Raw genomic sequence first — 16,535 nt, forward strand, 5'->3', positions numbered from 1 at the left:
TTCCTGAAATTTTTCCCCTTTTGAATATTTCTCCAACTCCCCCTTTCAACAGTTCCTATTGAGCCTGCTTCCTCCACCCTTTCAGGTAGCACCTTCCAGATCACAACATCTCGTGAACTAAAAAATTATCCACCTCCTCCCTCTGGTTCTTTTCCCGATTTGAGTCCCCTCTGGTGACCAAGCTTCCTGCCACTTTGGAAACACTTTCTACTTCTCGCCTCTATCCAAACCCACCCCCCACCCCCTAGCGATTTTGAACGTCACGATTCAATCGCCCCATTAACCTACGCCGCTCTGAGGAGAACGATTCCAGCTTCTCCCAGTCTCTCCGCATGAACTGAAGTCCCCACAACCCCAGGAATGTTCCGGTAAATCCAGATGTTGGGAGTGGACATTTCACAGGACTGACCCAGCGCAGTATTACCAGCGGATCAAAAGGCCACCTGGCCCATCTGCCCTGTACGCAAGTTCCTATCCCACACAAGCCCCCCACCCCCCTCTTCACTATATCCTTTTATCCTCATGTATTTATCCAGCTTCCCCCTTAAATATATCAACAATATTCACCCCGACCACTCCCTCTGGGAGCGAGTCCCACATTCTCCCCACTCCCCGTGGGAGCGAGTCCCACATTCTCCCCTCTCCCCGTGGGAGCGAGCCCCACATTCTCCCCACTCCCCGTGGGAGCGAGCCCCACATTCGCCCCACTCCCCGTGGGAGCGAGCCCCACATTCGCCCCACTCCCCGTGGGAGCGAGCCCCACATTCTCCCCACTCCCTGTGGGAGCGAGCCCCACATTCTCCCCACTCCCAGTGGGAGCGAGCCCCACATTCTCCCCACTCCCCGTGGGAGCGAGCCCCACATTCTCATCACTCCCTGTGGGAGCGAGCCCCACATTCTCCCCACTCCCCGTGGGAGCGAGCCCCACATTCTCATCACTCCCCGTGGGAGCGAGCCCCACATTCTCATCACTCCCCGTGGGAGCGAGTCCCACATTCTCCCCACTCTCCGTGGGAGCGAGACTCGAGTTCTGGTTTCTTTCCCCGATACAAATGGAAACATCTCTACGTCTGCCCAATCAAAACCCTTTCATACTTTTACTGAGATCTATCAGGTCACCTCCCCTCAGCCTGTTCTGATAGCTGGGATCATGTTTATAATTCTTGCACGCTCTCGAGTGCCTCCCTGTCCTGCTATGGAGAGATGAGGTGTGTGGTACATCGTATTAACGAGAAAGGAATGAGAGATTTTGGGCAGCACGGTGACGCAGTGGTTAACACTGCTGCCTCACGGCACTCAGGACCCGGGTTTGATCCCGGCTCTGGGTCATTGTCCGTGTGGAGTTTGCACATTCTCCCCGTGTCTGCGTGGGTCTCACAACTAGAACCCAAAGATGTGCAGGGTAGGTGGATTGGCCACGCTAAATTTCCCCTTAATTGGAAAAAAATAATTGGATACTCAAATTCTAGACAAAAAAAGGAATGAGATTATTCCGACGAGGGATGTGAGAGCAGAACATGCTGCAGTTCCCAGATACGAATACAAGTTGTCAATATACCAATGAATGTTACGTTGACTTGGGCAGCTCACCCTCAATATCCTGCTGCTCTCTGTCTGTGTTTTCGTCCAGCTGCTGGATGTCTGCCCTCAAAGACACCAACTGTTCCAGAAGCTTCCTCCTCTTCTGCTCCTGCTTGCCTGACAACTTAACCTGAGAGCAACACGAGAACCCCTGTAAAATCAATCTGACTGATGTATGGCAAGCAGACATAGAATAGAATAGAACAGTACAGCACAGAACAGGCCCTTCGGCCCTCAATGTTGTGCCGAGCAATGATCATCCTACTCAAACCCACGTATCCACCATATACCCGTAACCCAACAACACACCCCTTAACCTTACTTTTTAGTACACTACGGGCAATTTAGCATGGCCAATCCACCTAACCCGCACATCTTTGGACTGTGGGAGGAAACCGGAGCACCCGGAGGAAACCCACGCACACACGGGGAGGACATGCAGACTCCGCACAGTGACCCAGCCGGGAATCGAACCTGGGACCCTGGAGCTGTGAAGCATTTATGCTAACCACCATGCTACCGTGGCACATCTTTAGGTACATGCAGGTAAGGGCGTTTGCCAGACGGCAGGTGGTGAAGTTCCCTCTGTTGCCCCCGCGTGGGGTCCAGGACAGGGTGCGCTCGGGGGCGTGGGTTGGAGCGGGGAGGATTTCGGACTTGTACCAAGTGATGCAGGAGGTAGACGAGGCCTCGGTGGAGGAGCTGAAGTGTAAATGGGAAGGGGAGCTGGGTGAGGAGATTGAGGAGGGGACGTGGGCGGATGCTCTGGAAAGAGTAAACTCCTCCTCTTCTTGTGCGAGGCTTAGCCTCATACAGTTCAAGGTGCTACATGGGGCTCATATGACCATGCAGAGCGCTTAACCCAAACTGACCACGGCGAGGCTTAATGCACACCCCTGTATTCACGGGCAGGTTGATCACAATGTCCAGCAACCAGAATCTTAGTTTTACTCTGTACCTAACCCCTAGCTGTACCTGTCCTGGGAGTGTTTGATGGGCACAGTGTAGAGGGAGCTTCACTCTGTATCTAACCCCGTGCTGTACTTGTCCTGGGAGTGTTTGATGGGGACAGTGTAGAGGGAACTTCACTCTGTATCTAACCCTGTGCTGTACCTGTCCTGGGAGTGTTTGATGGGGACAGTGTAGAGGGAGCTTCACTCTGTATCTAACCCCGTGCTGTACCTTTCCTGGGAGTGTTTGATGGGGACAGTGTAGAGGGAGCTTCACTCTGTATCTAACCCCGTGCTGTACCTGTCCTGGGAGTGTTTGATGGGCACAGTGTAGAGGGAACTTCACTCTGTATCTAACCCTGTGCTGTACTTGTCCTGGGAGTGTTTGATGGAGATAGATGGGTAACTGTAAGAGGGACTGGGAAGAAGCAGTCAGTGCAGGGACCCCCTGCGGTCGTTCCCCTGAGTAGCAAGTATACCGTTTTGGATACTTGTGGGGGGGACGACTTACCAGGGGTAAGCCATGGGGTACGGGCCTCTGGCACGGAGTCTGTCCCTGTTGCTCAGAAGGGAAGGGGGGAAAGGAGTAGAACATTAGTAATTGGGGACTCAATAGTCAGGGGCACAGATAGGAGATTTTGTGGGAGCGAGAGAGACTCACGTTTGGTATGTTGCCTCCCAGGTGCAAGGGTACGTGATGTCTCGGATCGTGTTTTCCGGGTCCTTAAGGGGGAGGGGGAGCAGCCCCAAGTCGTAGTCCACATTGGCACTAACGACATAGGTAGGAAAGGGGACAAGGATGTCAGGCAGGCCTTTAGGGAGCTAGGATGGAAGCTCAGAGCGAGAACAAACAGAGTTGTTATCTCTGGGTTGTTGCCCGTGCCACGTGATAGTGAGATGGTGAGATGGTGCAGGCGGGAGGGATTCAGATTTCTGGATAACTGGGGCTCTTTCTGGGGAAGGTGGGACCTCTATAGACAGGATGGTCTACATCTGAACCTGAGGGGCACCAATATCCTGGGGGGGAGATTTGTTAGTGCTCTTTGGGGGGGTTTAAACTAATTCAGCAGGGGCATGGGAACCTGGATTGTAGTTTTGGGGTACGGGAGATTGAGAGTATAGAGGTCAGGAGCACAGATTTGACTTCGCAGGAGGGTGCCAGTGTTCAGGTAGGTGGTTTGAAGTGTGTCTACTTCAATGCCAGGAGTATACGAAATAAGGTAGGGAACTGGCAGCATGGGTTGGTACCTGGGACTTCGATGTTGTGGCCATTTCAGAGACATGGATAGAGCAGGGACAGGAATGGTTGTTGCAGGTTCCGGGGTTTAGGTGTTTTAGGTAAGCTCAGAGAAGGGGGCAAAAGAGGGGGAGGTGTGGCGCTGCTAGTCAAGGACAGTATTACGGTGGCGGAAAGGATGCTAGATGGGGACTCTTCTTCTGAGGTAGTATGGGCTGAGGTTAGAAACAGGAAAGGAGAGGTCACCCTGTTGGGAGTTTTCTATAGGCCACCTAATAGTTCTAGGGATGTAGAGGAAAGGATGGCGAAGATGATTCTGGAAAAGAGCGAAAGTAACAGGGTAGTTGTTATGGGAGACTTTAACTTTCCAAATATTGACTGGAAAATATATAGTTCGAGTACATTAGATGGGTCATTCTTTGTACAATGTGCGCAGGAGGTTTCCTGACACAATATGTTGACAGGCCAACAAGAGGCGAGGCCACATTGGATTTGGTTTTGGGTAATGAACCAGGCCAGGTGTTAGATCTGGAGGTAGGTGAGCACTTTGGAAACAGTGACCACAATTCGGTGACCTTTACGTTAGTGATGGAAAGGGATAAGTATACCCCGTAGGGCAAGAGTTATAGCTGGGGGAAGGGCAATTATGATGCCATTAGACATGACTTAGGATGTGTTTGTTGGAGAAGTAGGCTGCAAGGGTTGGGCACACTGGATATGTGGAGCTTGTTCAAGGAACAGCTATTGCATGTTCTTGATAAGTACGTACCAGTCAGGCAGGGAGGAAGGGGTCGAGCGAGGGAACCGTGGTTTACCAAAGAAGTGGAATCTCTTGTTAAGAGGAAGAAGGAGGCCTATGTGAAGATGAGGCGTGAAGTTTCAGTTGGGGCGCTTGATATTTACAAGGAAGCGAGGAAGGATCTAAAGAGAGAGCTGAGACGAGCAAGGAGGGGACATGAGAAGTCTTTGGCAGGTAGGATCAAGGAAAACCCAAAAGCTTTCTATAGGTATGTCAGGAATAAAAGAATGACTAGGGTAAGAGTAGGGCCAGTCAAGGACAGTGGTGGGAAGTTGTGTGTGGAGGCTGAGGAGATAAGCGAGATACTAAATGAATACTTTTCGTCAGTATTCACTCAAGAAAAAGATAATATTGTGGAGGAGAATGCTGAGACCCAGGCTATTAGAATAGATGGCATTGAGGTGCGTAGGGAAGAAGTGTTGGCAATTCTGGACAAGGTGAAAATAGATAAGTCCCCGGGGCCGGATGGGATTTATCCTAGGATTCTCTGGGAAGCCAGGGAAGAGATTGCTGAGCCTTTGGCTTTGATTTTTAGGTCATCATTGGCTACAGGAATAGTGCCAGAGGACTGGAGGATAGCAAATGTGGTCCCTTTGTTCAAGAAGGGGAGTAGAGATAACCCCGGTAACTATAGGCCGGTGAGCCTAACGTCTGTGGTGGGTAAAGTCTTGGAGAGGATTATAAAAGATACGATTTATAATCATCTAGATAGGAATAATATGATTAGGGACAGTCAGCATGGTTTTGTGAAGGGTAGGTCATGCCTCACAAACCTTATCGAGTTCTTTGAGAAGGTGACTGAACAGGTAGACGAGGGTAGAGCAGTTGATGTGGTGTATATAGATTTCAGTAAAGCGTTTGATAAGGTTCCCCACGGTCGTCTATTGCAGAAAATACGGAGGCTGGGGATTGAGGGTGATTTAGAGATGTGGATCAGAAATTGGCTAGTTGAAAGAAGACAGAGAGTGGTAGTTGATGGGAAATGTTCAGAATGCAGTTCAGTTACGAGTGGCGTACCACAAGGATCTGTTCTGGGGCCGTTGCTGTTTGTCATTTTTATAAATGACCTAGAGGAGGGCGCAGAAGGATGGGTGAGTAAATTTGCAGACGACACTAAAGTCGGTGGAGTTGTAGACAGTGCGGAAGGATGTTGCAGGTTACAGAGGGACATAGATAAGCTGCAGAGCTGGGCTGAGAGGTGGCAAATGGAGTTTAATGTGGAGAAGTGTGAGGTGATTCACTTTGGAAAGAATAACAGAAATGCGGAATATTTGGCTAATGGTAAAATTCTTGGTAGTGTGGATGAGCAGAGGGATCTCGGTGTCCATGTACATAGATCCCTGAAAGTTGCCACCCAGGTTGATAGGGTTGTGAAGAAGGCCTATGGTGCGTTGGCCTTTATTGGTAGAGGGATTGAGTTCCGGAGCCATGAGGTCATGTTGCAGTTGTACAAAACTCTAGTACGGCCGCATTTGGAGTATTGCGTACAGTTCTGGTCGCCTCATTATAGGAAGGACGTGGAAGCTTTGGAACGGGTGCAGAGGAGATTTACCAGGATGTTGCCTGGTATGGAGGGAAAATCTTATGAGGAAAGGCTGATGGACTTGAGGTTGTTTTCGTTAGAGAGAAGAAGGTTAAGAGGTGACTTAATAGAGGCATACAAAATGATCAGAGGGTTAGATAGGGTGGACAGCGAGAGCCTTCTCCCACGGATGGAGGTGGCTAGCACGAGGGGACATAGCCTTAAATTGAGGGGTAATAGATATAGGACAGAGGTCAGAGGTGGGTTTTTTACGCAAAGAGTGGCGAGGCCGTGGAATGCCCTACCTGCAACAGTAGTGAACACGCCAACATTGAGGGCATTTAAAACTTTATTGGATAAGCATATGGATGATAAGGGCACAGTGTAGGTTAGATGGCCGTTAGATTTTTTTCTATGTCGGTGCAACATCGAGGGCCGAAGGGCCTGTACTGCGCTGTATCGTTCTATGTTCTATGACAGTGTAGAGGGAGCTTCACTCTGTATCTAACCCCATGCTGTACTTGTCCTGGGAGTGTTTAATGGGGACAGTGTAGAGGGAGCTTCACTCTGTATCTAACCCCGTGCTGTACCTGTCCTGGGAGTGTTTGATGGGCACAGTGTAGAGGGAGCTTTACTCTGTATCTAACCCCGTGCTGTACCTGTCCTGGGAGTGTTTGATGGGGACAGTGTGGCGAGAGCTTTACTCTGTATCTAACCCCGTGCTGTACCTGTCCTGGGAGTGTTTGATGGGGACAGTGTAGAGGGAGCTTTACTCTGTATCTAACCCCATGCTGTACCTGTCCTGGGACTGTTTGATGGGGACAGTGTCGAGGGAGCTTTACTCTGTATCTAACCCCGTGCTGTACCTGTCCTGGGAACAAACAGTGAGACATTTATTACCAGATGTCAGATGGACAGTTCACAGCCCCACTACATACATTTTTAAAAATAAATTTAGAGTACCCAATTCTTATTTCCAATTAGCGTGGCCAATTCACCTCGCCTGCACATCTTTGGGTTGTGGGGGCGAAACCCACGCAAATGTGGGGACGATGTGCAAACTCCACACGGACAGTGACCCAGACCAGAATCAAACCTGGGACCTCAGCGCCGTGTGGCAGCAGGGCTAACCCACTGCGTCAGTGGTGCCCCCCCCCCCCACCCCTCCCCAACCCCCAACCCTACCTCTCCCCCCCAACCCCTCCCGACACCCCCCCCCCCCCCCCCCCCCCCCCCTCCCGACCCCCCCTCCCCCCTCCCTACATACCTCAGAGCCTTTCACCCAACGGTTCCTAATTCAACAGTCAAGGAAAGTCTCAAATTTTGTGCTGGAAGAAAATACATCCGTACTTTCACATCCTCCTTTTGGCTCCTCATCACCCATTAACTCTGTAACCTCCTCCAGCCCCTACAACCTCCCGATCTCTGTAACCTCCTCCAGCCTCTACAACCTCCCAATCTCCGTAACCTCCTCCAGCCCCTACAACCCTCCGAGATCTCTGCGCTCCTCCGATTCTGGTGTCTGTCACATTCCCATCACTCCACCATTGACTGGCCGTGCCTTCAGCTGCATGTTGGAGGGGGAGGCCCGGAGCTCTGGAATCCTCTCCATACACCTCAACCCCCTCTCCTGTAAGATGCTCAGATAAACCCTGCATGATGCAGTGGAGACCGGAGCCATTGCCCAGGTCCTGTCACTGGGGGTCCTTGAGGAAGAGCGGGCCCATTCAGTTGTTGTCAGGATGCCAATTGATCTCACCTACCTCCGTGGATTCTTATGCCTTCCCGTCAGTGACCCAAATGTGTCAGGAAAACCAGAGACGGGAAACATAAGGGAGCATGGAGAATTCCTTCTGACTTCGGCCAGTATCTCCACAGATGAGACCCTCCCTCCCACGCAGTAACCCCACCCACCCGTTGAGCCCAAGGCAGACACCCACTCCTGTCCACCGATCATTCAAAGCTTTACAGTGGGGCCGTTACAATCAGGACACTGTCTTCTATCACAACTGACGGGTAATAACATGAAGGATACCACTCCAGATTCTCCTTGATGTTCTTCACCCTCCTGTAAAAGAGTAATGGAGGAGGTTAAGCTTGAGAGACCCTGAGGTTTAACTCTGAAACTAAACACTTAACAGGGGTCGGTCACCCTACGTGGAATGACACACATTGAATGGGACAGATGACCCTCAGAGGGAGCCATTGGTGGCTGTGAAAGTGGCCTCTCGGCATCCAGTGTCAGCAAGTCACTCACATCAGCATTCCTCACAACAAGCGTATCCAAACGACCAAGCTGCAACATCTGAGCAGCTTGTGGTGATCACATATCGCTCTCAACGGAGAGAGCCGTACTGTCAGGGGGTCAGAGCTGAGGGAGCGCCGCACTGTCGGAGAGTCAGCGCTGAGGGAGCGCTGGACTGGCGGAGGGTCAAAGCTGAGGGAGCGCCGCACTGTCGGAGGGTCAGCGCTGAGGGAGCGCTGCACTGGCGGAGGGTCAGCGCACAGGGAGCGCTGCACTGTCGGAGGGTCAGAGCTGGGGGAGCGCCGCACTGTCGGAGGGTCAGCGCTGAGGGAGCGCTGCACTGGCGGAGGGTCAGCGCACAGGGAGCGCTGCACTGTCGGAGGGTCAGAGCTGGGGGAACGGCGCACTGTCGGAGGGTCAGCGCACAGGGAGCGCTGCACTGTCGGAGGGTCAGAGCTGGGGGAGCGCCGCACTGTCGGAGGGTCAGCGCTCAGGGAGCGCTGCACTGTCAGAGGGTCAGAGCTGAGGGAGCGCCGCACTGTTGGCGAGTCAGCGCTGACGGAGCGCTGCACCGACAGAGGGTCAGCGCTGAGGGAGCGCCGCACCGTCGGAAGGTCAGGACAGAGGGAGCGGCGCACCGTCGGAGGGTCAGGACAGAGGGAGCGGCGCACCGTAGGAGGGTCAGGACCGAGGGAGCGGCGCACCGCCGGAGGGTCAGGACCAAGGGAGCGGAGAATTCTCCCCGAGACAACGAACAGAGGTTCAATCTTGCAATTCACAGAAATGAAAAAGAACAGGTGTGGGGATGTCAACAGGAGGGGTTCCTGCTGGTTTCCTGGGTGTAATACTCATCCCATTAGCAAAATGCTACGCGGTCTTTATCTCATTGTCTGCGGGAGGGTCCTGTGCAAATTGAAGGCATGTTTCTGACTATATTTGCTAAGTGCTTTGTTAAGCTCTTTGAGCTGTCGCAGGTTGGTGCGACACACTGAGTAAGGGACTCTCTGAGCATTGCTGCCTATGCCGCTGAGGTCGCAGGTTCGATCCCGGCTCCGGGTCACTGTTCGTGTGGAGTTTGCACATTTTCCCTGTGTTTGCGTGGGTTTCACCCCCACAACCCAAAGATGTGCAGGGTATGTGGATTGGCCACGCTGAAATGCCCCTTAATTGGGATTTTAAAAAAAAAATTGGGTACTCTAAATTTATTTTTAAAGAGTAAGCGACTCTCTCTCCTTCTCTATAGTCCTGTCTCTGAGCTCAGGTTTGGAGACACCAGATTCTCTTTATCAGATATGAAACCCGAAGTGACTGCATCACTCGCTTTCCTCACTGCCCATCGACACCATCCACGCCATAGCAGCCCCGCTTGATCAGGATCCTATCCACCGCCTTCAACATTCACTCTCTCCACCATCGATGAAGTGTCAGCCGTGTGTACCATCTGCAAGATGCACTGCTGTAACTTACCAAGGTTCCTTCGACAGCACCTTCCAAACCCACGACCACTATCATCTAGAAGGACACGAGCAGCAGATGCCTGGGAACCCCACCACCTGGAGATTCCCTTCAAGTCACCCAGCAGCCTGACTTGGAAATACATCAGCTGTCCCTTCACTGTTACTGGAGTAACCATCTGGAACTTCCACCCTAACAGCGGAGTGGATGTACCTACACCTCAGTTAATGCAGCCACCTTCCCGAGGGGCAATCAGGGATGGGCAATAAATGGTGGGGCCGGTCAGTGACACCCACATTCCCGTGAATGAACTTTTAAAAACTGCTACAGCACAGCGTGAGCTCAGAAACACAGTGTTACTCACTCTTTCGGTTTGATGTTCTGGATAACGTATTTCCAGATGTCTTGACACTGGCCACAGCACAGACTGAAAAACAGTTCACAAAATAGAATCATTCTAAGGTTCATTGCCAAAGGGTTGCGATGTTACATCCTTTAGAAATATATTCAGATGAAAGCCATTGTTTCCAAATAAAACAGAGCTTGAATGGTGGAAAGAGGGGGACCCCAAAATATCAACACAGGAAACAGCCTCTAACACTTTTCACCCCAACCACTCCCCGCTGGCATCAGTCCCACATTCTCCCCACCGCCTCCAGTCCCACATTCTCCCCACTCCCCACCCGCTCCAGTCCCACATTCTCCCCACTCCCCACCCGCTCCAGTTCCACATTCTCCCCACTCCCCGCCCGAGTCCCACATTCTCCCCACTCCCCGTCCGCTCCAGTCCCACATTCTCCCCACTCCCCGCCCGCTCCAGTCCCACATTCTCCCCGTCGGCGCCAGTCGCACATTCTCCCCACTCCCCGTCGGCGCCAGTCCCACATTCTCCCCACTCCCCGTCGGCGCCAGTCCCACATTCTCCCCACTCCCCGCCCGCTCCAGTCCCACATTCTCCCCACCGGCTCCAGTCCCACATTCTCCCCACTCCCCACCCGCTCCAGTCCCAAATTCTCCCCACTCCCCACCCGCTCCAGTCCCACATTCTCCCCACTCCCCACCCGCTCCAGTCCCACATTCTCCCCACTCCCCACCCGCTCCAGTCCCACATTCTCCGCACTGCCCGCGGGATCGAGCCCCGCACCGTCCCCACTGCCCGCGGGGGCAAGCCCCGCACCGTCCCCACTGCCCGCGGGGGCGAGCCCCGCATCGTCCCCACTGCCTGCGGGGACGAGCCCCCGCACTGACCCCATTGCCCGCGGGGGCAAGCCCCGCACCATCCCCACTCCCCGCAGGATCGAGCCCCACACCATCCCCACTGCCCGCGGGATCGAGCCCCACACCGTCCCCACTCCCCGCGGGATCAAGCCCCGCACCATCCCCACTCCCCGCAGGATCAAGCCCCGCACCGTCCCCACTGACCGCGGGGGCGAGCCCCGCACCATCCCCACTGCCCGCGGGATCGAGCCCCGCACCGCCCCCACTCCCCGTGGGATTGAGCCCCGCACCGGCCCCACTGCCCACGAGGGCGAGCCCCGCATCATCCCCACTGCCCGCGGGGGCGAGCCCCACATCGTCCCCACTCCACGCGGGATCGAGCCCCGCACTGACCCCACTGCCCGCGTGGGCGAGCCCCGCATCGTCCCCACTGCCCCGCGCACCAGCCCCTCTCCCCGCAGGATCAAGCCCCGCACCGTCCCCACTGCCCACGGGGGCGAGCCCCACACCGTCCCCACTCCCCGCGGGGGCGAGCCCCACACCGTCCCCACTGCCCGCGGGATCGAGCCCCGCATCGTCCCCACTGCCCGCGGGGGCGAGCCCCGCACTGACCCCACTGCCCGCGGGGGCGAGCCCCGCATCGGCCCCACTCCCTGTGGGATTGAGCCCCGCATCGTCCCCACTCCCCGCGGGATCGAGCCCCGCATCGGCCCCACTCCCCGTGGGATTGAGCCCCGCATCGTCCCCACTCCCCGCGGGATCGAGCCCCGCACCGGCCCCACTCCCCGCGGGGGCGAGCCCCGCATCGTCCCCACTCCCCGCGGGATCGAGCCCCGCATCGGCCCCACTCCCCGTGGGATTGAGCCCCGCATCGTCCCCACTCCCCGCGGGGGCGAGCCCCGCACCGTCCCCACTCCCCGCGGGATCGAGCCCCGCACCGGCCCCACTCCCCGCGGGGGCGAGCCCCGCATCATCCCCACTGCCCGCGGGGGCGAGCCCCACATCGTCCCCACTCCCCGCGGGATCGAGCCCCGCACTGACCCCACTGCCCGCGGGATTGAGCCCCGCATCGTCCCAACTGCCCGTGGGGGCGAGCCCCGCACCGTCCCCACTGCCCGCGCACCGGCCCCTCTCCCCGCAGGATCAAGCCCCGCACCGTCCCCACTGCCCGTGGGGGCGAGCCCCACACCGTCCCCACTCCCCGCGGGGCGAGCCCCGCACCGTCCCCACTGCCCGCGGGGGCAAGCCCCACATCGTCCCCACTGCCCGCGGGGGTGAGCCCCGCACTGACCCCACTGCCCGCGGGGGCGAGCCCCGCACTGACCCCACTGCCCGCGGGGGCGAGCCCCGCATCGTCCCCACTGCCCGCGGGGGCGAGCCCCGCATCGTCCCCACTGCCCGTGGGGGCGAGCCCCGCACCGTCCGCACTGCCCGCGCACCGGCCCCTCTCCCCGCAGGATCAAGCCCCTCACCGTCCCCACTGCCCACGGGGGCAAGCCCCGCACTGACCCCACTGCCCGCGGGGGCGAGCCCCACATCATCCCCACTGGAGCAAGTCCCGTATATTCCCCACGGGAGCTAGCCCCGCATTCTCCTAATTTTCCCATTGAATATATTTGTGACTGTTGATATTGACGGCCCAGAGTTCTGGTCTCCCAACATTCTCCCCACCCGCTCCAGTCCCACATTCTCCCCACCGGCTCCAGTCCCACATTCTCCCCACTCCCCACCTGCTCCAGTCCCAAATTCTCCCCACTCCCCACCCGCTCCAGTCCCACATTCTCCCCACTCCCCACCCGCTCCAGTCCCACATTCTCCCCACTCCCCACCCGCTCCAGTCCCACATTCTCCGCACTGCCCGCGGGATCGAGCCCCGCACCGTCCCCACTGCCCGCGGGGGCAAGCCCCGCACCGTCCCCACTGCCCGCGGGGGCGAGCCCCGCATCGTCCCCACTGCCTGCGGGGACGAGCCCCGCACTGACCCCATTGCCCGCGGGGGCAAGCCCCGCACCATCCCCACTCCCCGCAGGATCGAGCCCCACACCATCCCCACTGCCCGCGGGATCGAGCCCCACACCGTCCCCACTCCCCGCGGGATCAAGCCCCGCACCATCCCCACTCCCCGCAGGATCAAGCCCCGCACCGTCCCCACTGACCGCGGGGGCGAGCCCCGCACCATCCCCACTGCCCGCGGGATCGAGCCCCGCACCGCCCCCACTCCCCGTGGGATTGAGCCCCGCACCGGCCCCACTGCCCACGAGGGCGAGCCCCGCATCATCCCCACTGCCCGCGGGGGCGAGCCCCACATCGTCCCCACTCCCCGCGGGATCGAGCCCCGCACTGACCCCACTGCCCGCGTGGGCGAGCCCCGCATCGTCCCCACTGCCCCGCGCACCAGCCCCTCTCCCCGCAGGATCAAGCCCCGCACCGTCCCCACTGCCCGCGGGGGCGAGCCCCACACCGTCCCCACTCCCCGCGGGGGCGAGCCCCACACCGTCCCCACTGCCCGCGGGGTCGAGCCCCGCATCGTCCCCACTGCCCGCGGGGGCGAGCCCCGCACTGACCCCACTGCCCGCGGGGGCGAGCCCCGCATCGCCCCACTCCCTGTGGGATTGAGCCCCGCATCGTCCCCACTCCCCGCGGGATCGAGCCCCGCATCGGCCCCACTCCCCGTGGGATTGAGCCCCGCATCGTCCCCACTCCCCGCGGGATCGAGCCCCGCACCGGCCCCACTCCCCGCGGGGGCGAGCCCCGCATCGTCCCCACTCCCCGCGGGATCGAGCCCCGCATCGGCCCCACTCCCCGTGGGATTGAGCCCCGCATCGTCCCACTCCCCGCGGGGGCGAGCCCCGCACCGTCCCCACTGCCCGCGGGATCGAGCCCCGCACCGGCCCCACTCCCCGCGGGGGCGAGCCCCGCATCATCCCCACTGCCCGCGGGGGCGAGCCCCACATCGTCCCCACTCCCCGCGGGATCGAGCCCCGCACTGACCCCACTGCCCGCGGGATCGAGCCCCGCATCGTCCCAACTGCCCGTGGGGGCGAGCCCCGCACCGTCCCCACTGCCCGCGCACCGGCCCCTCTCCCCGCAGGATCAAGCCCCGCACCGTCCCCACTGCCCGTGGGGGCGAGCCCCACACCGTCCCCACTCCCCGCGGGGCGAGCCCCGCACCGTCCCCACTGCCCGCGGGGGCGAGCCCCACATCGTCCCCACTGCCCGCGGGGGTGAGCCCCGCACTGACCCCACTGCCCGCGGGGGCGAGCCCCGCACTGACCCCACTGCCCGCGGGGGCGAGCCCCGCATCGTCCCCACTGCCCGCGGGGGCGAGCCCCGCATCGTCCCCACTGCCCGTGGGGGCGAGCCCCGCACCGTCCGCACTGCCCGCGCACCGGCCCCTCTCCCCGCAGGATCAAGCCCCTCACCGTCCCCACTGCCCACGGGGGCAAGCCCCGCACTGACCCCACTGCCCGCGGGGGCGAGCCCCACATCATCCCCACTGGAGCAAGTCCCGTATATTCCCCACGGGAGCTAGCCCCGCATTCTCCTAATTTTCCCATTGAATATATTTGTGACTGTTGATATTGACGGCCCAGAGTTCTGGTCTCCCAACTCCCCCCGACACGTGTGGAACATCTTCTCTACGTTGACCCTTTTCAGAATTTTAATAACCTCAATCAGGTCACCCCCTCAGCCTTCTCTTGTCCAAAGGGAAGAATCCCCCCAGCTTGTTTTGTCTTCCGTGATCATTATAACCTCTCGGTTCAACTAACATCCTCATGAACATTGTAGAGGATGGTACACATGGGCACATGATGAATAAACAGTGTTAGTATTCGTACTTTCGGAATGCACCGTCAGAAGGCACCCTCTCAGGAGGGATTCCCATCCCGACTGCCCAACTCTTCAGCTCCATGGCTGTGTCGGCCATTATCTAGAAAATCAGGAGGCAGTTTTAACAGCACAATCAGGCATTGCCAAGCAGTGCACATAACCAACACATTGATGATGCCCTCATTCTGGGCACCGCAATTACCACACCGGATTCTTGAAAAATTCACCTCACCCCATTAGACCCAGGTCTGACTGTGCAGCCATAGCTGCTTTCCTACTCTATTCAAGTCCATTCCCTCACACACTCCCCCTCCTCCCCTCACCTTCACACTCCCCCTCCTCCCCTCACTTTCACACTCCCTCCTCCCCTCACTTTCACACTCCCCCCTCACATACACACTCCCCCCTCACATACACTCCCCCCTCCCCTCACTTACACACTCCCCCCCTCCTCCCCTCACTTACACACTCCCCCCCTCCCTTACACACTCCCCCCATTCCTCCCCTCCCTTACACACTCCCCCCTCCTCTACACACTCCACCCTTCTCCCCTCCCTTACACACTCCCCCCTCCTCTACACACTCCACCCTTCTCCCCTCCCTTACACACTCCCCCTCCTCCCCCCTTACACTCCCCCTCCTCCCCTCCCTTACACACTCCCCCTCCTCCCCTCCCTTACACACTCCCCCCTCCTCCCCTCACTTACACTCCCCCTCCCTTACACACTCCTCCCTCCTCCCCTCACTTACACACTCCCCCCTCCTCCCTCACTTACACACTCCCCCCCCTCCTCCCTCACTTACACACTCCCCCCTCCTCCCTCACTTACACACTCCCCCCTCACTTACACACTCCCCCCCCTCCTCCCTCACTTACACACTTCCCCCCTCACTTACACACTCCCCCCTCCTCCCCTCCCTTACACACTCCCCCCCCTCCTCCCCTCCCTTACACACTTCCCCCCCTCCTCCCCTCCCTTACACACTTCCCCCCCTCCTCCCCTCCCTTACACACTCCCCCCTCCCTTACACTCCCCCCCTCCCTTACACACTCCCCCCCTCCTCCCCTCACTTACACACTCCCCCCTCCTCCCATCACTTACGCACTCCCCCCCCCTCCCCTCACTTACGCACTCCTCTCCTCCCCTCACTTACGCACTCCCCCCCTCCTCCCCTCACTTACGCACTCCCCCCCTCCCTTACGCACTCCCCCCGTCTCCCCTCACTTACGCACTCCCCCCTCCTCCCCTCACTTACGCACTCCCCCCTCCTCCCCTCACTTACGCACTCCCCCCTCCTCCCCTCACTTACGCACTCCCCCTCCTCCCCTCACTTATGCCCTCCTCCCCTCACTTACGCCCTCCCCTCCTCCTCCCCTCACTTACGCCCTCCCCCCCTCCTCCCCTCACTTACGCCCTCCCTTCTCCTCCCCTCACTTACGCCCTCCCCCCCTCACTTACGCCCTCCCCCCTCCTCCCCTCACTTACGCCCTCCCCCCCTCCTCCCCTCACTTACGCCCTCCCCCCCTCCTCCCCTCACTTACGCCCTCCCCCATCCTCCCCTCACTTACGCCCTCCTCCCCTCACTTACGCCCTTCGCCCTCCTCCCCTCACTTACGCCCTCCTCCCCTCACTTATGCCCTCCCCCCCCCCTCACTTACGCCCTCCCCCCTCCTCCTCCCTTACGCCCTCCCCCTC

At 58.5% G+C, this 16,535-nt stretch overlaps 1 protein-coding gene across 1 annotated transcript in view; it reads right to left on the minus strand.

The window, feature by feature from the left end:
- Window positions 1-16,535, minus strand: part of LOC119974988 (HAUS augmin-like complex subunit 5) — a 35,928-nt gene that overhangs the window by 18,620 nt on the left and 773 nt on the right. Inside the window, exons 2-6 of the mRNA XM_038814409.1 lie at window positions 14,847-14,938; window positions 10,154-10,216; window positions 8,125-8,157; window positions 7,357-7,381; window positions 1,591-1,711 (exon numbers count right to left, since the gene is read on the minus strand). Coding sequence (XP_038670337.1) covers window positions 1,591-1,711; window positions 7,357-7,381; window positions 8,125-8,157; window positions 10,154-10,216; window positions 14,847-14,935 — 331 coding nt within the window. The 5' untranslated portion in view covers window positions 14,936-14,938. The remainder of the gene's footprint in view (window positions 1-1,590; window positions 1,712-7,356; window positions 7,382-8,124; window positions 8,158-10,153; window positions 10,217-14,846; window positions 14,939-16,535) is intronic.

The sequence above is a fragment of the Scyliorhinus canicula genome, chromosome 12 (genome assembly GCF_902713615.1).
Source record: "Scyliorhinus canicula chromosome 12, sScyCan1.1, whole genome shotgun sequence".
Taxonomy (NCBI): domain Eukaryota; kingdom Metazoa; phylum Chordata; class Chondrichthyes; order Carcharhiniformes; family Scyliorhinidae; genus Scyliorhinus; species Scyliorhinus canicula.